The 22716-nt window shown below is 38.9% G+C and overlaps 1 protein-coding gene across 4 annotated transcripts in view; it reads right to left on the bottom strand.

Annotated features, from left to right (window-relative positions):
• Window positions 1–22716, bottom strand: part of cadm2a (cell adhesion molecule 2a) — a 224811-nt gene that overhangs the window by 25973 nt on the left and 176122 nt on the right. For all 4 annotated transcript variants that reach the window (XM_086226028.1, XM_086226029.1, XM_086226031.1 and 1 more), the window contains 2 exons: window positions 11285–11437; window positions 8617–8754 (listed from right to left, as the gene is read on the bottom strand). In XM_086226028.1, the coding sequence (XP_086082154.1) occupies window positions 8617–8754; window positions 11285–11437 (291 nt within the window). The remainder of the gene's footprint in view (window positions 1–8616; window positions 8755–11284; window positions 11438–22716) is intronic.

Here is a 22716-nt window from a genome sequence, read left to right as displayed (position 1 = left end):
TAGCAGTGGCAAACATCGACCATTTCTATTAGTCATCTCAAGTCTTCAAATGCAGCGTCTCCTTGTCTCTGCATCAGTCAAACTTGCCAGCCTACCCCTGCTGCCCTCCTTCCTTTGTTTTTATCAAATCTTTTTCTTTGGGTCCTTCGTATACCAGCACCAAACACTTCCTTCTCTTTGTCGCGTTTTATTATTTGTATGTTCCTACTGAGGTTAGCATTGGGGTTAATGATAACTGGCACTATAATCAAAAACTAATGATTCAGTTTAATTGATATGAGTAAAGCTTCTGTTCATAAAATACTCTCTCTGATGAGCAGCAATGGAACAGGAATTCTACCAACCTGCAGTAAAAAAAAAAAACAACAACCCAAAAGTTACATACCAATTTTTCAATTTAGAAGTTTGAAGGGTATAATATCTGAAGATTTTCTATTTTTTAAGTAATTTTAAGAAATTGTAATGACTTCCTGTGCATAAAGCAAATTTATTATGTTGAATTTTGCAGACCGATTCGTCTCTGAGATGAGAATAAAAACACTTCAATCAATGTGACGGGCAGCGCCACAGTCGTAACGTGTTTTTCTCCATAGTTTGAATCTCACAAATTACCTCTTGATTTTAGTCCTCGCAGCTGATTTTAAATACAGCGACATAGCAGAGACGGTTGTTTTTTTAAGAGTCAACCACTTTGAGCGGACCCTGATTGTCTCCATGGGATTCCAAACACACACACATGAACTGATGTGCTCACACCAAGTTTGACTTCATTAATATCATGTGTCCTTTCAGGGCATGAACAGTAAGGAAACCTCACAGTCAAAGGCTCTTGTAGCCCATTTTAGCTAATAAAGCATCTAATTCAGCCACATGAACCTGCTGTTATAAATATCAGAACTTATTGCTTTTGTTGACTAAAATTGCTCTCTCATATTTCATACTTATTGTTATTTCTTCCTCTTTGCTTACACAGATATTTGTTAATTTAAAAAAAAACAAAAAAACAATAAATGTACGTCGCAATTCCTTTTGGGATGATTTGACTTGAATGCAAGCCAACAGTCAGAGTCTTGTCAATGCTTTTTCCCTCTGGATTTTACTGGATGGAGAAAACCACATTTTTTTTTTAACGTAGTTTTTAATTACTGCATACAGTCAGCCAGTAGATCGCTTAAATTGGCCACACAGCTGAATTTGGCTGATAGTCAGATTTATAAGTGTGATGCATGTGTACTTTTTGTTTGGCTGGACTGGGTCAGAAGTAGCGGCAAGCATGTACGTAGACGCTGGTGTCCCGCTGAGTTCCGCCTTCCTGTCAAGAACCAGATGCTGCTTACAAACGATGAAATCTTCTTCCCTCAGTTCATCAGCAATGGGAAATGACTTAAATTCTACAGATTAGGATTTAGTGTCTGTAATAAGACCAACATAATATTTCACACAATGATGTTTTCAGTAAATTTAAACTTTATTAAGGGAGTAAATCGCGCTCATCCACTCTGATCATGGGCAGGACAAACGGGGGAACAGAACCAAACTACTCCAGACACAGAAAAACACCTCCTGTAAAGATCTTCGAGTTATTCTGATGAAGGTCTGTATAATCGAAAAGTTGATTTTCACTGAAATAAATCTAATTGGAGTGAGTTTTTCTGTGTATGGACTATTTTTCAATTCTGATCCTACACTTTAAGAACTAATGATCATTTGATATCCAGGAATTCACATTACAGACACACTGACCTCCTCTGTGACCTTGACTTATATTATTTACTTATTGAGGATTTCCACATGTGAATATTATCTTGTGTCTATTTTCAAAGGGAAAAATGAGTCATAATCAGGCTATTGAACCAAAAGCCGGGCGGCGTTTGGCTGACTGCATCACACTGTTCTGTGGGTGGGAGCTCTGCATAGTTGCTATGAGCCAATACAAAGCCTCGGAGGAGTAGAAAGGGAAATAACAAGTGTTCGAATATGAGAATCTGACCCTTTTATGCCATTTCACAGTAGAGAGGGACAGCCTGAGGTAAGAAGATGGAGGGATAGACAAGAAAAGCAGAGGAGGACTGCTGGGACGGGGGAGGAATCATCACCATCAGCTATGGAGCTGACTAATCCTGGCAGCGGGGGTCCGAGGGCTGACTCAACATACCCTCAACTACATCCCATTTGAGATTTTAAATAAGTTGTGCATGCCAAAACAATGTTAAATAGTCAATGGGAAAGGGTGAAGATTATCATAATATGGTAGCAACACACATTTATACAAGAAAGGTCGCAAAGCAAATAGAAAAAAGATATCTAGCACACATGTACATCTTCTCTTTCTTCACTTTGCCTCCATTTTCAATGAAGAAAAGTCTGGACATTGTACTAATAAGCAGCCCCCACTCTCTGCCTGTCTTGGCTCGACTATGTTCCTAACTGACAGCTGACCACGACCAGGGAACACTGTTAAATGTTTCTATCAGTGCCTGGCAGACCTGTATCACAATGTCCTCTCTGACATGACTCCCTGAGCATTCACAGCTAAGACGTGTCAACCGTGGATTCATGAGGACGGCTTCCCGCCGCCTCTCAAAGGGAGAATTCTGGTTTGTATCAGTGACTTGGCATTTAAAACCGGACAGGTTGTCCACCTCCAGGATGTTGATCTTAATGGACACAGACAGGGAGGGAGGGTGGGTGGATGGTGGTGATGGCGGTGGGTGGGGAGGGGGTCAGTCGCAATCTGATCCGCTGTTCTTTAGCCACACTGTTCAGTCTGTTAACCCGATCACACTCTTATGTTGCCCGAGGCTGAACATACATTAGAAACACCTCAGCATGGGAATATTTAATCAAGATGATGTAAGCTGAGAGAAACAAAGTAAAGCCAGTGCGAGTGATATTTCCCTCTTCATCTTCTAGCTGAGGAGTAAGAAAAAGTTCTGATGCTAAAAAGAAGTCAATGTCTTGTGCCCTGGAGTGGCCATGGAGGGAAAACAAAAGATATCCATTCCCACAATGTCGTTATGAACGGGCCACATATAGAACTTGTTCCCACAAAGAAATCAAAGCTATCTTTATATCATGTGGGAAGTTTAAAAATAGGACAAGTTATATATCACGGTGACAAAATAAGTATATCATAGGAACAAGATTTATAGTGGGCCATACTTAAATTAAATTGAGGGAACAATTTATATCTAGTGGTGACAAATTCATCAAAATGTGGGAACAAGTTTCATCTTGTGGCCAATAATTAATTACATTGTGGCATCAAGTTATGTATCAAGAGACAAACGAATGAAACTGTGGGGAAAAAGTTACATTTCCAGGTCGCAATTAAATTGAGGGAACACGTTATGTAACCTTGATGACGTTTCTCTCTCTGGCCACTCCAGACTCTTCACTCCACTGAGCAGTGTGTTGACTTTAATGAACGCACCGGGCTAACCGTCACAGACACAAATAGATTTGAAGAATATGTGAATGTGTTTGAGCTGCACACATAGAGTGGAGGAATACGTGTTTATGTGTGTGTGTGTGTGTGTGTGAAAGAGAGAGAGTGAGACTCAAGCATCTTTTATTCATGCCACTGTGACTTGCAGGAGCCATCTTGAAATGAGATCTTTAATGGTCATTGATCGACTCCACCTCAGGGATCTGGATAGTATAAATGTAGTTCCAACATAGACTTTTTAAAGCAGCATGTCCAACACAGCGGAAATCACTTCTAACATATTCTCTTAACTCCTGAACTTAAATCTTATTTTTTGTCTTCACAATGTCATGAGCTGTCTCAACAACTTCAGCTTCATCCTCTTTGATACAAGCTCCAGGAGATATTTCCTTCTCATTTTCCTCAAGGGTTTCCTAGAATAATGATGACCACCTTATTCTGCTCTCAGTCAAGGACGATCACCCGTAAATGAAGAAATACCTGAACTATTTAAAAAAAAAAGAAAAAAATATGCAGATGCTGCTCATCTCTTCAGTGAACAGGCAGACTTGAGTAATGGCATATTCAAAACTCTCTGGGCAAACACCTGATATAGTGCAAGAAATATCTGCAATGCTACCTTGTCCTTGACTAACAAGTCTGACAATAGAAAAAAAAAAAGGATGTGACTGCCAGCAAATTCAAATCAAATCTCAGGGTTTTTTCTGCCGTTTTTTTCTTCCTTAAGTCCCCTCGGAATGGAGCGATCGCGTAACATGATGAAGCAATAACCTCTACAGTTTAGGTCACAGAGTATGATAATACTTATCCGATAGTGAACATCCCCACCCTTATTTGAAATAAATATTCATTTCATCTCTGCCTTGCTTGGTCTCTGCACACAGCTCCCCCTGGTTCAGTGGTGTGTAAACAAGTGCTACATGTGGTGATATTGGCAGAGGTCTCTCTGGGTTGCGGGGTGTGTAACTGAGATAGAAATATACCATTACTGGATGGGGACTGAAGGGATCTGTGGGACAAAGAAACTGAAAAATAAGAATATTGGATTCCATTCCATACACACAAGCTTATGTCCTTACATGCAGCCTATCTGCTCCATCTGTCTGTTTTGCCTGCGCGTGCACGCACACACACACACACACACACACACACACACACACACACACACACACACACACACAGATATACAGGCATGCAAAGACACACACTTAACATAGGTTGTGTGTTAAATGAATGCAGATGGGTGATGCAGTGCTCCGATGGCTGTGCCAGTAATATAATCTTCTCTATTCCCCCAGATCCCACACCAATATGTCACAATTGTCATTTATTCCCAGCATAGTCAACCACAATCAGATGGCTTTTCACATTGAACACACCCGGATCTTGTCAGGATGATGGACACCTCAGGTGCACCCACAAACTGACACATACACATGGGTTGTGTATTAATGTGTGACGCCTTCTCTGCCGGCTTTCATGTTTATTTATAGAGTCTGAATTAATGTTGCATACCGATAGAAAGGCACAACATCAGTAGCAGGAACAAGAACATACATCTGACTGGCTTTAATTTAAAGCTGCTATGAGTAACATTAGTCCGGTTTCCATCCCAGTCCGAGATGAATCTTTTGAAATTTTGCAAAAAAAGAACAACAACAACAACAAAAAAATACAAACTAAGTGTGTTTCCATCAAGTGGTTGGAGCAGATAAACTATGCTAGTTTAGTCTGGAGATGCTGGTATAGGCGACATATCCTCACATGGTATTAGAAAAAGGGGGAGGAACTAGAAGGGTTTTAACTTCTTCTTACTTTTCCTTTTGAAGATGAAACTCCTTATTTCAATTATTTACTATAACTAGAATTTTACTATACTTTAACAGCTGAGGATTGTGTTTTTTGCATAAAGATATATGTACAGGATTTTATTTTAGCTCTTTTACACTAAACTTTAAAAAAAACAACAACAAAAACTTGACAGAATCTGCTCAGTTTACCTTCCACGAGTCAGCATTACAACAGTGTTTACGAGCTGAACTCATTGATTTAAACATATTTGCAAAAAGAAATGGCAACAGAAAATCATATAAGGAGCAGAATAACAACAAAATCAAAGAGAGAAACTCGCCTGATTGGAAATTTTATCGTTAATCTGCACAGATACCGTCCGGAGGAATAATTGTGAATAACCACAGTGACATGAATTCTATATTATCTCCTGGCTACAGTTAATTAAACGGGAAGATGTCATGATATCTGCTTGAAAATGTGTGCGAAGCATTGATTTGGAGTCTTTTCTGCTTGTTTATTTGGAACCCTTGGAAACCCCCACGGGAGATAGCAGGCTTAGCTGTCTGGGCTTAAGCTCGAATTCAGCGAGGGCTGCAACTTCACCTCTAATCGAAATTCTAGAGGAGTCAAATAGCAAATCTGACAACAAGCTTCTAAGCTGGCATTTGTTTAAAGTCTCAAGTTTTGGAGGGGGGGGGGGATTTGTAAAGCATTTGTAGCACAGGAGACATCTATTACAGAATTGTATGAAAATTAAAGACACTGGCTGACCTTAGTGAAAATACATATTCTATGTGACTTCACTGCAAACCAGCAAGGAAATCTTTGACAACCTCTTAAGTTTCTAGGGTAATCTAAGGAACTAATGTCCTGGCTAGGTTTCCATTTGCCTTACAGGGAGCTATTCTCTCCTGAGTGGACCCCTGGGAGGCACGATAATCACCCATGGAGAAATAACAAGATTTCATGTTCCTCAAAGGACAAGAGGTATAAAGCAGAGTGACAAAGTAGGATAATACCAAATAAGATAAATCCATTATTAGATTATTACTAATGATTAACACTTATAAGACAGAAACGCAACTATCTGCAGTAATGATAGCAGTTAATAAGTAAAACTAGTCAAAGAAAATGCTACAGAGAGAACTTTTATTTTGAAGAACGGTATGCATGCAAACAAACATAAAAAGTTACATGTTAGCATGCCACTTCAACACTATTTTAGGAGTAAAACCTCTCAGTATGTGATCAATAGGATATGAAACATAAGCAGTGTTGAAAAATACCTATGCAAATAGAAAAAAATATATAGTTAAGGTAGGATGGAGATAGGTCTAGCCATTGTTTTCAGTGGTTCCATAAAACTAACAGACAGTATTAATATGAAAAGTTTATAGCCAAGATGTTTCTGTTTTATATACACAGAGAAATGAACTCTGTAGCTGTGCATTTCACATCTGAGATGCTTCTAATTAAGAGAATTTTATGACTTTTAATTGAGCATTTAGGATGTGCAACACCTGGCTGCTTGTTATTCTCACCGCTTGGTTCCAGTTATTGCAGTCATTTGAATATGAAAAGGTCATTAGCATTTTTAAAGGTTCCCTTTGTAACCAGTGTCACATATTCCATATACTTCCAACTATAACAGCACAGAAACACTAGAAGGCTGAGGTGTGTCCTCAGTAACAGCAGAGTGATGCAGGAAGTTCTAAAACCCAGAGACAACTTGTTAACTTCCACTTCCCTCACCTGAAAGTCAATGATAATTTTGAACGTTTTTTTTCAGTTAAATGCCTGAAATGATGTTGGTGGTTCACGCGGAAGATCTCTCACGGCTCAAGATATTTCTTTCAACCGCATGACATGCGGCAGTAAATACTGAACTGTGAATTTCAAATCTGTGTCTCCAGAAAACAGAGGTTGCAAGTGGATAGCAAGACCAGGGATTATTAAATGTCACAATGCCAAACGCTGAAGAATGGTAAAGCAAAGTTGATGGAGCTCCTCCACAGCATAACATTTGCTTTGTACTTCTGACAGGTTTTTTTTATATTTCAAAAATCATAAAAGTGCTTTCCATTTTTGAAGATTACCTTGCAAACCAAAACATGCAAATCTCAAATCTTTTGACAAAGGAGACATCCCATTAGTTTTTAGTTGAGGGAGCCAGTGGGGATTCTGTGTTGGCCTTCATAAATGCAATTGCAGAATTATGTACCTTCACTCTTTCATGTCTCCAGTGCACCAAAGTTCAGCTGAGAACTTTGTCCACCTGTTCATGTGACTAAAAATATAAATCGATTTTTTTTTTCTGACAAAACATGGTGAAGGTGTCAAGATGGAGGTGCCCCGCTCTTGGCCCTATGATCAGGGAGTGACAGCCACTGCTCCTTCACGCCACACTGACTCACTCTTGCCTTGTAAGGTACAAAGTGTCAAGACAGACGGTTGCCAGCAAAGCACCAAACAAGAGAAACCTTCCTACAAGTTCTGCAACTCTGCTGACAGTCTGTCCCAGTGGTTTGACAAAGAGTCAGATCTGTTTCTCTTCCAACAAAATAATCCTTCATTTCGTCACTTTATATCTATGACTGCATTCGCTTCAATATCCTCTCTCACTCTCTTCATCTCCTGCTTTCCCATTCAAATAATTACAAAGGGTTCATCAAGTAGATCAGGTGGAAATGAGGTGTGTGGTCCGCTCAGTGTGATTTAGAAAAGAATGAGAGAGGCTTATGTATCAGTCTCAGGCCAGAGGACAAATGCTGAATGTGCTCTATTGGAAACAACTTGTTTGAAAAGAAATACACTGCTAAGACGTCCACTACTGTAGATTCCTTATACTCTTTTTTTTTTTTTGCAAAAGATAAACGCTTTTTAATGGACACATTTTCTGAGGGATTTGTCATCCGTTATTCATTGGAAAGCACAGATATAAGCAAGAGCTAGGTAATGTGAACATTTATATGCAAAAAAAATGATTACTGTTCTCCTTAAAAACTATAGAAAGTACATTTATTGAAGTTATGAAACATTAAAATGTCTAAAAATGACTAAACCTATATTTTGTCTTGACATATGTCCAATGTTCCCAACAGTGATTACCAGCTGCTAAACTAATGCTTAAAGTGAAGATTTAAATAACACTACATTATATCACCCATTCATTTTCTATACTGCTTATCCGTTAGGGGTGGTGGGGGGCTGGTGCTGACTTCGGCAGGAGGCGGGGCATGAACGCGGTACCCTCTTGCTGTGAGGCGACAGTGCTAACCACTGCAGCACTGTGCCACTCTACATTATATCATTCACGTCATGATTTCAACATTGAAGCAGCTGGAATTGTTGATAGCAGCCCTGATGTTACGTACCTTTGACCTCCTTCTCATTCCTGAACCAGCGCAGGTCAGCGGCAGGCTTGCTGCCCTGAGTGATGCAGGTCAGAGTGATGTGGTCTCCCTCCATGGCGGGCTTTGTCAGGCCATCAATCTCAGGCTTCTCTGGCACACCTGTAGAATGGAGCGGGAACCATGACGATGAAACTAAATTACAGTCGTTATGCAACAATAATATGAATTTTAAAAAGTCTTTTCCGGTGTTCCCTCCTGAAGGGAGATTAGAGCGAGACATTCCTGAGTGTCCTGGATTATTGTAGGATGATAACCCAATGAGACAGCCATGAAAGCATCAGTTAACCGAAAGGTTTATTTCTGTTGAGATAGTTTTCATATTTTTGGTCAGATTTAGGGATAGTGAATCTTATTACAACCAATAGATTCCTGCATCCACTGAAATGAAACGGGGTGAATATATCTCCCCTAGAACCAGTTTCTTTAGGTCTCACAGAGTTTGGTATGAATAATATTCCATAGCAAGACCATATAAGTGTGTGTATTGAAATTCAGCCTTTAAGGGTTCTGAATTTAAAAATGAATTCAAACATAAAGCAACAATTACTGGCAGGCATCAAAGGAAATTCAAGGATTGAGAATTGATTTTCAGATGATAAGTTGGGTTCAGTTCAAGGTTTCTGTTAAGTGTTTACATGGAAACGCATGTCCTCACAACTACTTAAAGATAAAACACCGCGCGTGTGTGTGTGTGTGTGCGCACACACACATGTGTAAAGACTAGAGCCAGAGAACTGTGTGCTTCAACAGGAAATGTTAATTACTGGATCCTCCTGTAATGAGTGTTTTAAGTGTGTGTAGTGTCTGCCCTTCCTGTGTCAATGAGCAATAAGTCTGCCTCGGGCTTTGTGACTGAAAGGTCTCTCAGTCAATGCCATTGACAGGCTCTGGCCTTGTCTGTCTGCACAACTTCTGTAAGGTTTCATTATCCATCCTAAAAGTTCTCTTGTTTTTCTGTTTACCAGGAATCTGAAATATACTCCACACGCTGCTTTTATAGTGAGAGAGCTAGCTCTTGTTTGCCCTGTAAATGAAAAATCGGTGTCGTGCATCGCTTATAAGTTTATAAGTGAATTAAGTGACATTATACCTAAGTCCCGCAGTGTGTGTTCATGTGGTGTGTGTGTGTGTGTGTGTGTGTGTGTAAATGTGTGAGTGAGTAAATGTGGTTTGGTATGGAAGAGTGTTTGATGTTTTTTTTTTCCTTCTTCCCTCACAGACCGAACAAGAGCAGATCAAATACGATTCATCTTAAACTGTCACGTTTCCCTTGGCGGGGGAAGGCTGCAATCTGCTTTTAAACCTGCTGTGTGTGTGTGTGTGTGCGCGCGTGTGTGCGCGCGTGTGTGTGTGCGTGTGTGTGTTAATGTATGATCAAGACATGAAACAAGAAATGAGAGCTACATTTCTGATTTACCATGAAAAGCAAAAAAGATTAGATATCATCGATCACTCCTGTGGTCATTGTAATTATACCACATCATGTGAAAAGATTTGGTTTTCAACCCCCCAAAAAAACGACATGTTGTTAAAAAACAAGAAACTGTCACTGACAAAAAAAAAAAAAAAAAATTGTGTTTCTACTTCTACTGCTATTATTAATATAACAATATAATGAACGTGGATGGTAAATTTCTAACTGCTGCATCTGATGAAGTTAGCATCATTGTCCGCATGCTACCGATAATACCATTACTTTTTTAAAATCTACTTTTTAATAACATTTATAATAAAACAAATTCAAATATCTACATTTTGATAAAACAAACAAACAAACAAACAAACAAACAAACAAACAAACAAACAGGGGTGCTTTTTGCCTCTGTGGTTGCTCCTAAAGCAGAATAATGTAACTCGTATCAGGTGAGTTACATGTGATTGATTTTTTTCATGAAAGACGAATGCATTTGATAGAAAAACAAATGTTCATGTTACTACAAATGCAGATTTACTTTTGACTGTGAAAAAAATTGGAATTGCATGTTGAAGACAAATTAAGACATGTGTTCTCTTGGAAGCTCTTAGTCTCCTGAAACCGTTTCTGATAAACCAGACCGTCCTCTAACCATTTTCTATGTCTATTAAACCTCTCAGTGTTTCCTGGCTCGTACCATTAACTACTGGTCAGGATTGTAAAATCATTTTCTCCATATCCTTTTTGAGCAACAGACATTAATGTCTCTAATTCACTGAATGCTTGTTAACACAGAGAGTCAGATAATGGGCCTGGAGTGCACTAGCACATCTATTAACATTAGTGAAAACTAATTGGCAAGATAATAAGCCCAGTGGCGGGAAATGAGACAATGTTTGTGTTTGTGTGATGATCATAACACAAACCGGAGGGAAGGGGAGGCTTAAACACATGTGTTTTATTTGTCTACAGACTTGGGAAGAAGGCACGCGGTAATTTAACCATCATGAATTTGTTTGACTTCATAGAAAAAACACTCAAAACGTCTTGTAATGAGCACTTAAAAAAAACTACAGTCCTTTTTTAAAATCAGCACACACACACACACACACACACGGATAGAATTTAGTTGAAATAAATTGCGTACAGATTTTGTCACTTACTCATGAGGGTTCTTACACAGTTTTATCTGAAATATGAGTGTCTTTTACTCACCTAGAACAGTCAGGTAGGCTTTGGCTGTTCTGACAGGCATGGTGAAGAGAGAACAGGTGTACATGCCCTCATCAGAGAGGGTGACATCACTGATACTGATGGTCAGCTCCGACCACGATGCACGAACCAGCTCGATCCGGTTGTCTCTTAAAGCTGGACGGGAAGACAAAAAGACAGAATTACTACGATGATGTTTGAATACAAAGAGACGTGTTATTTCTGGTGCGTGTTACGTTTGATAATCGAGTTCCACTCACGCATATTTTTGCATTGATGGTGCTGTATCTACACACATACACACACAGACACACAGAGCTGACAGATTTGATAAAAAGAGAAAATTGTCCTGCTGTGAAAATATCTTTATTAATATATTCCCGCCTGTGTATCAAGGGGAGCGAAATATGCACATTGTTACTCTAACATTCATCTCATGAAACAGTAACACTAGAAAACCTTTAAAAGAGTAATACCAAGAAATCAGAAGACTATGACCTTCTACTTACACACACACCCAAGAACAGAACAATTCAGCTTTTGGCAGTAAAGATATGGTAATTTTTTTTCAACTCTTTTCACAAAAATATGCAATTTAAAACACTTATTTTGAATTGCTAAACCTATGATATGCGTATAAGCAATGCAAAAGTATGAAAGAATAATTCAACTGTTTACTACTTGCAGCACACAAATACAGAGTATAAAACCATAAAATTAAACGTGACCTGAAAACTGAACTTTCTATTTAGTGTGAAGATGAATGCAGCAAAGTGTACCATTCTCATACTGTCTTCTCTTCTGGAAGCCCTGGTAGACATTTTACTTATATGAAAATGTAATCTTCCAAAAGACATAACAGGAATGGAAATCAATACTGCAATAAGAGGCTGAGAGAGAAAGCCTAATGAGACTCTGGCAAGATGTATGAGCTGAAATGGATTTGCTGAAATTAGATGGCTACTTCGCTGTCTTCAAACTAGTCTTCATACTTCATATCTTTGATGCAGATGCAGCGAGATTTCAAAAGGTGAGGACACCTTGAAAATGACATGATTCAGGCCTTTTATGAAAGGAAAAAAAAAAATCATCCAAACGTACATCAACAAAAGACAATGTGGATTGTTGAGCGTGCTAAAAATGTTATTCGTTCAGTTGTAACGGCCTTGGCTGCTCCAGGGATTCATTCAAGCCTCCTCCATGTACAACACCTTTTTACCAATATTATTTAATAAGAACTGCTCAGCTACTTTGCTTTTATTCACTTTCCATCCATGTGAATTGGAGCTAGTCTCCTTAAAAGTGGTGGTAAAAGTATGCGTAATTTTGAATGATTAGCTGTGTTCTGATTCAGCACGCTTATTCCTTTACGTATGTGAAGCCGGGTGAAGAATATTATTAATTGTGGGAATTTTTTCTAAAGACATTTAGTTCAGCATGGTCTTTTTGTAACCTCTCGACAAAGATTTTTAAAAGTAAAGGCCATTAGAAAGTCTGTGTGTAGAGTACTTCAATAACCTGAAAGATTTAAGTCAGCATGAAGTCCTTTTTCTCCCTCATAAAAAGAAGTTTCCTAAATTCACACAAATCAACTTCTCTTTTTCTTTCTTTAATTTGTCGTCCTCCCCAGAGCTGACAGGAAGATAGATACCTTTCTCTTTTAAGTGTGTGCAGTATGGACCCTCAGAGACCGCTAGTTAGCTTAGCATGATAAGTAGCAGTGGGACGATGATTAGTTTCTAGAAAACTTGAAATCTTGAATCTTATACAGTATATTTGATGTCCTTTAATAATGGTATGCTAACTCTTCCCATCCACGACCATTTGTTTTGCTCAGCGAACTAGCCTGTCTCAGCTCCCTAATGCACACAGAGAGAGAGGGTTGTTGTCTGGTTCTGGGGAGGATGGCAAAGTCTATTTTCCAAATAGTTGGCTCTTTGAATCAATTTAGTCTCTACATATCAAGAATGGATATACAGAAAAAAGATGAACCGTAGATACAAAAGAAATGTGAGGGAAAAGGTACAAAATGTTTTCAGATTTATCAAGGATGTTAAATGTAGGAGCAGTTAATTAACTTTTATATTTCTGGATTAATTCAGAATTAGAATTATACAATTGGAGATGGAGATTATAGTATGAGATATTATATTATGTACACAAGTTGGAGTCCCCTAACAGGTTCTGTGTTGCATGCTGCAATAATCACAGAACTGAGGAATGTAGAAAAATGTCAGCCAGCAGTACATTATCTCATGTCGTGGTGGTCTGCCAAGGGATGGATAGCTTTGCTTTTCTGCTCAAACACGTACAGTAAATGGCAGTAGAGTTGTAATCAGTTTAGCTAAACGGCAGCTGCTCTCCCTCTCATTTATTATTACATTTGTTCTGTCCCTTCCTGTCACTCGCACCAACAGTTATCGCTACATGCGGCATGCTGAGGCTGAGCAGGCGTGACATGTTGGTATAAGCACATGACGTATCTCTAGGCCCCGCGCCAGCAACAGTCTGGATGTGTGAGGAAGAGAGACATGGTCATCAAAGCAAGACCACCAAATTAGTTGGAGTCGAATGCACTGCCAGTTTAGCTAATAGTGAAAATTGTCCTGAAATAAAAATTAAGAAAAAGTTTTATTCAATTTGTTTACCCACACATGTATACCTCATCAAACAATAACACAAGACAAATTTGAACTGATTTTAAAAGAACAAATAATTTCTCTTTGTCTTTCTTTCTTTCTGTCAGTATCTGTTTCTCTCCTTCCTCCCACCCACAGACCTCATTCTGTCGACTTAACCTGCAAATGTGCACAAGTTGAACAATGCCTCATTTCAGCTTTTCTCTTATTGGCTTTGGGCGAGTTAATACGAGCTTGAAAATGTCAGAAAATACATTTACTGGCTGGCTATGGCTGTCCTGAAGCGACTCTGCTCTCCTCTTGTCCCCTCCTCAACAGCTCATTTAGGCTACTTTGTTTGCATTGAGGGACATGGATCAGACTTGGAGAAATATTAAATCCTCTCACTTGTTGCGGAGAAGAAGAACCTCTGATGAATTATTAACACCGTGTTCACATTTAAACGAAGATTAGTGACTTGGCTGAAGTAATGTGATGAACTGCTAGCATGGAATTCCATCGATCATTCAACTGATCAACACAGGTAACATGAATTAATTATTACACTCTTGTTTCATTTGATTTGAAAATTCAGTCTGGATTCACTAAATCAATGATGTTTAAGTGCTTCTTTTACACACACACACATTCTGTTCATGTTTATATATATATATATATATATATATATATATATATATATATATATATATATATATATATATATATATTAGTGTTTACAGGCGGAGCTCTAGTTGAATTTGATGCCAAAAAGAAGAATCATCTTGATCCCCCCCAAGAGGGTGGATTCAGGCAGGATTTAGAAACATGAAAGGCATTATATATAACCATGAAATCATAATATAACTGGTAATACTATAATGCAGTTAGAAATACAAATAAATAAACCAATATTTTATCTAAATGATAAAATAAATGGAATAAAATCCCCCAACCAAAAAACAAAGCGTATTTTCCATTCAGGATAGTTTAATTACATTTAAATTGAATACTAATTCGTTCAAAATAACAGTTTTATTATTTTAGCTGTCCTCTAATTTAGGCAGCTCATTTTTATTGTGCTTAATAGTGTTTCTGTACAATAATGCTAACATTAATTTGTTAGATTTCTTTACTACAGGCAACAGAGCACATAATAATCCATCGCCAGTTTCCAATCTTATTCACATTCGCCTTTCTTCCATCTCTCTCTCTGATTCTTTAAAGTAAGCCTAGTGTAAAGGTTGGATATTGACACAGAGAGAGGAGAGGAATGCATCCTTCGCTTTTTATCTGTGACGGTGCTGAAGCTGCCTACCGTCCATTAGAGACCATTAGCGCCAACAGTCCTGAACGTTTCCACGCAGGACGTCTTTGTTGAGAACATCAAAGACCGACGGATTTGTATTTTAAAGCAACTACAGTACTTTCTGAATGTATAACCATATATGTTTTTTCATTTTGTTAATTTAGCCTCAGTCTGCATCACTTCTCAGATATAAAAAAGGCAGGAAGACAGCAAAGCTGCACTTATCAGCATCAAAGTTAAATGAGTTCCTGCAGGAAATGGTCAATGCGCCTCTGTCTGTTTGCTGCTTGTGAAGAAGGCTCAGTGTTTTCTGACAGAGAGGAATCATTTGTTTGCCTTAATCTCAACAGAAGTTTACTGTGGCTTTTAAGGGTTTGCCAGATGCCGGATGCAGCTTGATATTCAGTGGTGGAGGAATCTCTTTCTAATTCATGATTGTATGAATGACCACTTCGATAACACAGCGAGTGACCAAAAGCAACAAGATCCTTGGTTCTCAAAGAGTACCGTCAGTCAGGGGTTAAACACTGTGCAAAAGTGTCGGAATTCTTTCTCTCTCCCCTCATCACCGAAACACCCCCCACCCCCGTCTCTCCACCCCCCCCCCCCCCAAAAAAAAATCTGTGGAGGATGAGCAGAAAGGCACATCTTTGGAAAAAATTGCATCAGTTGAGAATCCGCAGTGAGAGAAGGTCAAAGATGTCTTGTTTCCTTTAAATCAGAAGTGACATTTTTATTCTCAGAGTAGATGTTCAGTCAGCTGATGAAACACAAACTGAAACTGACTGCGATATGAATAGAGAATATATTGATGTAATGCAGTTGGATAATATTACATTAAATTACCCAGTAATGACAGTAATAAGTAACAGGACGGTATAAACAACGGGGAATTTTCACCTGGTCATTTCTTTTTTTTTTCCTTCATAACATTTCACACCTCTTTTCTATGTGTTTATTGGTCTTTATTCGCTTCGCGCAAGTAGATCCGTGCGGGTCCTTTCACATTTCATGGATCCTTGATCGCAAAATCATTTTTCACACACACACACACACACACACACACACACACACACACACACACACACACACACACACACACACACACGTTTCATAAAGGGAGGTATTTCATGTGCTACTAATTAATTACTTACAAATATAAGCATGTACTTTCACATGTGAGGATAATGGATCACGTGAGGTCATGTTTATGATGCTGTCTCACTAAACCACTCTCTATTTTTAATCACCGTCTCGGAAATGTTTAAGAAATAGAAGAAGAAACGTGCTAAAGGTCAAAGAAAATATATGTGTAGGTTTTGTTCTTTTGCTTTGGTAATACACCTACACTTCTTTCTTTACCATTGTGATTCACCTTATTTCTTGCTGTGATGTTGTTAAATGAGCACCACTGACCAAGAGACGTGTTTCAGCTAATTAGTGGAGCTAAAGAATAGTATATTGCCACACAAATCACTCCATTTCATTTCAAACTGATTCATAAGAACGTCTATATTCCTCTTTAGATGCATGTGTTTGTTGGGAGGCATTTTTTGGTATCTATATTCAAAAATCATACCGCCGGCTTCATTCCAATTGCTGCATTTGATTTAAAAAGCCTTCTGTCGTTGGCTCCCTGCTTCATGACTGTTTTGCTGATTCTGCCTGATGTGCTACTGCGCCTTGACCTGGCTTGTCAGAACCTCGGCTGATCCTCGGGCTCAGTAACACAATCTTATTTCCACATAATTAACACGACTATCCTTTTAACAGCATCCTCGTCCCTGGAATTATTTGTTATGTGATTTCAAAATCTTTACACCATGCTGCGATGGTGGATACAAGGTTATTTGTCTGCGGATGTTGAAGGCGATGGGGCTTTTGATTTTTAGCTGAACGCTCAAAATAATGATAAGGAGGGAGTATGACTCAAGAACACCCACACTAGCCAATGAACCCTCATTTTAACACTCACACTTGAATAAAAGACAATCATTTATCATTTTTATCCCTTTGTTTTGAATCAAAGGAAGAAAACGACAGGAATGGAGTCCAAAAGCTTTTCCTGGCTCCATATAAAGAAACCTCCGTCTATTATCACAGACAGCTGATGCTTTTTGGATTCATCAGTATTTTTGCCAGATCTTCTCTAAAATTGCAACACATCAGTGGTGAAAGCCAAAGCACACCAGCTGCTCTAAATACTCCGTTTATATGCAGCAGCCACACATATATACAGTATGAACAGCCACACATCCTCATGTGGAAGTGGTGGCACTATCGACAGCTTTTCTTCCGCACCATTAAAAGCAGCAGGTGAGCAAAACGGTGTGTGTGTGTGTGTGTGTGTGTGTGTGTGTGTGTGTGTGTGTGTGTGTGTTTGTGTGTGTGAGACAAAAGAGACGTACGGTAATTACATCGCTACATTAGGAATGCTTCTATTGTTCAGGCCTATATGTACAGCGTGCATGCATAAGCAACTAGTCCTGACTGCAGACTCCCTCACTTTCAACCCATCGTGTTTTGCACATTTCTCTTTGTCTCCTCATTTCCTCCCCTTTTCCTTCCCACTACCCTTTCCTCTCATCCTTTCTGCTGCCCTCCCATCCCTCCTCTATCAAGGGACAGTACATATATCAGTATAGAACCTTGGCAGGTGTTTGCTCATTCAACTGACACAGTTCAATAATGAGAATAGAACAAATTCCTGAATATGCTTCCAGCTGCCTGCATCTAGATGTGACTGTTCTCTTTTCCTTGTCAACAACTCATCTGGGGACTTGTCTTTGTGTGTGTGTGTGTGTGTGTGTGTGTGTGTACGTGCGTGCGTGCGTGCGTGTGAGTGGGATGGAGGAAGCGTCAGACAGCGAGAGGCAAACAGAATGCAATGTTTATTGAATAGAAATGTATATTCAGTCTCTGCAGCCGCTCCTCAACCTCTATTACCTCTCATATCTTTCCGAAGCAAACCGGCTTTTTAAAATGTAAAATCTGCCGTACTCCATATAATAATTGGGCTGTGGAGATTCTTTTTTTTCTTCCTTGTGACAGAAATGATTTTCTTTCATCAGTTTCTACCTGCCGTGCAGAGTTCAGTGGGACACCGCCACTAGCCCTCCTTCATTAAGTCTTTGTGAGAAGTGGGTCAGCGAAGAAGTAGCTCTGCCAAAAAATAGATACCTTTAGCATATAAGGTGGTTCGCATTATTCAAGGGTACATCCAGTCATTCATTATCATACTGAGTGGACAAAGCTTCCAGAGATACCTCTTGATTTGAATGATACTCCGTAAATATTAGGGCTGACAAGTGATTTCATAAAATAATCTCATTAATTACACGTTTTGTCAGAAAAGTGCATTAATGAATTTTGTTTGCGACAAGCAAATTGATTTGGGGGATGTGTGAATAAATGAATAGTTTAACTGTGGAGCTTGAAATGTTTTATTTCTATTTCTTACTATTCAGAACATTAATGAGCCAAATATTACAAATTTCAATTTATAAGGTAAACCCACATATGGGGATGGTGACGGTGGTGCGGGGGGGGGGGGGGGTCAAAGGTCAAGCTTTTATTAATCTTTCTATAGTGTTTGCTGCTTATTCAAGAGGTCAGGTTCAAAATTGGTCTGTTTTATCTGCTTTTATGTGGAGCGCAAATGAAAAAATACATAATCACGTTTTTTTAATTTAACACTTTTTGATGTTTGTGATGTGAGGGAACATGCAATCTCTGCATGTCAGACTCAGTTAACTCAACAGGCGTCATCCGATCGAGTTGGTGATCTGGAGACTGGCTGTAATTCATTTCCAGCGGCGGCTTGTTGTTCACTGCAGGTGTAACATAATTGACTCAACCACTCAAAACCGAATGAAAGCTGTGATCAGATGTCACGCGTGAAAAACAAAAGGCCTCCAACAAATCAAATGAAAAACACAGTATGTTTGATTTATAAATGTTTAAATCAAGGCATTAATTGTGCAGTTTTTTTTTTATTTATTTACAACCCTAGTAAATATACGGTTTCTCTTTTCTTACTCCGATCCAAAACTTTCTCCCGGAAAAGACAAATGAATAAGCCTGCCTCTAAGTGTGAGCTAATTATTTCCTTTCGCCTCAGGTATTTTTCTCTGCATCTCACTCTGATTAAGTGGCTCAGCTAATAAAGGCAGTAATAACAGGATCTTTTACTTCACTTGACAATGCCGTCTCCTTTTCAACCCCAGCATGCTTTACAGATATACAGCATTAGAAGCGGAGCTGACATTTGCCTGACACCAGCCTCTCTGTCTCTCTCTCTCTCTCAGATCAGCGAATGGCACACACCAACAGATCTCTGCTTTTAATCAGAATACCCGTCTGTACCTCTAAACACAATGTAAACACAGGTGAGGAGAGAAGGCTCAAAAGCTCAGTCTTATAATAGATAGACATCTGCAAAGAGAAGCGACAAAGAAAAAAAAAGACGCAGTTTGCTCAAGGTCGAAGAAAAAGTTTGTCGGTGTCTTTCAGAGGTGATAACTGCGTCTGAAAGCTCTCATAAAATGCCTCCTTAATTCCTCTCCTTTATCCCACCAAGGCCTACATTCCATCTCCTCTTTCCTCTTTTTTCTTCTTCTCGTGTTTTATGGTCCTTGTCTTGGAGAAAGGGGACTTGTTAAGGATCTTTGGAGATTTACAGTCAAGTTTTTTTCTTCTTCGCTCCTATCAGAGCGAACACCGTAACAATCTGCAGGCTGATATGAAAGGATGTTTCAAAGAGGCACTCTTCCAGAAAAAAAGACAGCTGTCTCCAAAGTTTAACTTCCCTGCTAAGATTAAGTTTGGATGTGAAGTTTTGCTATTGGTCTTTTGCTTTTCTTCAAAAAAGAGAGAAAAAAAAAACTTTGTCATGCATTTTCTTATTTTACTATTTATTGTGGGAAAACTTTTACAAGCCAGTCCCCCAAATTGCTCAGGCACAGGCACACTTAATGCATCAAGGCTTTCAAGGTTGCAAACTGGGGAGGGGGAATGCTTGACATTCCACATGCACAAACCTACAGGTGCACTTATAAACACACACACACACACACACACACACACACACACACACACACACACACACACACACACACACAGAGCCAACAAATTGATTTAGGCATCAGAATATTTGACATCTGAGGATCCGAATATCACATTCAGCACCTCAGAAGCTGAAAAAAGACCCTTTAGCTGTTCACCCATGACACTAATCTTAATCTTTAAGTAGATTCAATCAATGTGCAGGTGGCAGAGGAAGACACTTTTTATAAGCACTGTCACAATTATAACATTTATATCAGCAGATTTTGTGCATGTAAAGAATTGATATCCATGTTCAGAAGCTTGATTATAATAATACGCTGATGTAAGAGTGTGATGCCATGCTTGACTCACTGAGTTCAGACTGAGAGGAAATTAACAGTGACTGTGACTTTTTAATGGGTAGTCTTTGAAAGAGAAGGAGACAAGGCTGGTCTAATTAAAGAGCACAAATGAAACCTAAGAATTGAAATTTCTCTCATTTTAAAACATTTTATTGGAATGATGTCCAACATTAAAATGACCTTCCTGTTCATTGCGATTGTATAATTTTGTTGTCACATCAGTACTGCAGAGAATAAGCAGCTAATATAGGAGCGTAAACACAGCTAGCGGTGTACAAGGACCTGTCGTGGTTGCATGAAAGAAATGTTAATTTGAACTTTAAAGGTTGCGGATTTATACAAAATATTGAGAAGAAGAGGAAGAAGAAGAAGAAAAAAGCCTGTTTATTTGAAATAATTTCTTCCCAATCCTTAAATTGACCTTTAGATTCCATCAAAAGAGGCTTTTTTTGGAAGCACTGACAACACCCCCCCCCCCCCTTCTTAAACAAGAAAGAATTCTTTATCAGATAATGTTGTCAGGTGTTGCCAGTTGTAAGCTTAACTTGTCATGAAATAACTTCTGGTTGTCAGAAAGAGAGTGAATATAAATCCAATCGATTCCACACACATGGATGCATAAAAACAGAGAACTACCGTGAGGATCTGATTTTTTTGTGTGAAAAGCACCAGAACATCAAACACTATTGAAGTAAACACTGATCATTTACCTTGGAAAATATGTGCAGCGGTGTTTTGTCTTTTTGTCTATACAGCACTTATAATGTGTACCTCCTTGTGTCACAAAGACAAATACTTGATGATGCATTCAAGGACAGGTAAAACAAAAGAAGCGAAAAGGATCAAGGGAGCTCTGCGGGTTAAAATCAACAACAACAACAACAATAACAACAACTGCATAAATAAAAAAGGAAAGTAGGTATGACAATAAGAGTGTTTAATAGATGATTTAAATGTCATACCTTATCCAGCGCTCACACACAATGAGCCTTGTAAATAGGCCTGCCATTTTAGCCTGGAAAGTAATTACACATAGGAGCCTCTCCCTAGTATGGGAATAACGAATACATTGTAATTATGGACCGTCGCAAAATTTCTCCTTCCAGGAAATAAAGCTATTATCAAGTCCTGAATTACATGAAACCAAAAGAGCAATTTGTAAAGAGATATTAGCCTCTTTTGAATCCTATGAAAGAGAGAATCCCTCTTGCCCAGTACTCATCTCCCTCTTGCTGGTGAAGCACAGATTAAGTCCCTCATTGGTAAGTGATGGAAAGGACAAAAGTGGCTACTTTTCCTGACAATGACTTATTTGAAATTCAAACAACTCTTCACAGCCATCGCAGCACCTTTGAGAGGACACGAGACAAGAGGAGTCTCTTTCATCTGACTAAACGTGTTGGAGGTGAACCTCCGCAATGACATTAAACAACAACAGCAGAGAAACCGGCACCTCTCAAAGGACTGTAATGGAGTCAGTCCAAGCATTTGCCTTCGAAAAAGTAATATGTTTATGCTAATGCTATGTGGCAGACTTTAATAGGAAATGTAACTGAGACTGTGATATTTCATATGTGAAAACCAACATTGTTGAATTGGGCCAAACTTTACAAGATTCTCTCCTCATGCAGTTTGAATCTGTTGTGCATACGTGAATATTTTATGATTTTCTTTCATCTACTAACTATAAATGTAAGAAGTGTCTCGCTGTATTTTTCTGACTCTATTAACTCAACAATCTGTTCAGCCTTGGACTTGGTGCCTCACAGAAGTGCAGTGCTGAGTTTGAAGATGACAGTCAAGTTTCAGCTTTGATGCTTTGATCTGTCTATCTGTAGGTCACATTGTGATTGGATGGCTTAGAGTTAGGGATGGAAAAGAAACAGACAGAGGGACATACGCGCAGAGATTTTGTGTGCTGCCTTGATTAAGATGACAATCAGAGCCCTGACATTAAAGTCAGAAACTCTCATGGAGGTTCTGTGTTATCACACAAGCTGTCGCCCCGCCCCTTAAACAACAGGCACTGCTCTAGTTCCAGGAAAAATAGTCAAAATCTTTAAAGTTTATCTTGATATCAGTCTATTGTCCCTATTTTTGATC

This window comes from Aulostomus chinensis, chromosome 15, assembly GCF_037954235.1.
Source record: "Aulostomus chinensis isolate RoL2024-O1b breed Wild chromosome 15, RoL_Achi_v1.0, whole genome shotgun sequence".
NCBI lineage: Eukaryota > Metazoa > Chordata > Actinopteri > Syngnathiformes > Aulostomidae > Aulostomus > Aulostomus chinensis.
The sequence above is the reverse complement of the archived record's forward strand: the minus strand, read 5'-3'. Positions and strand labels throughout refer to the sequence as shown.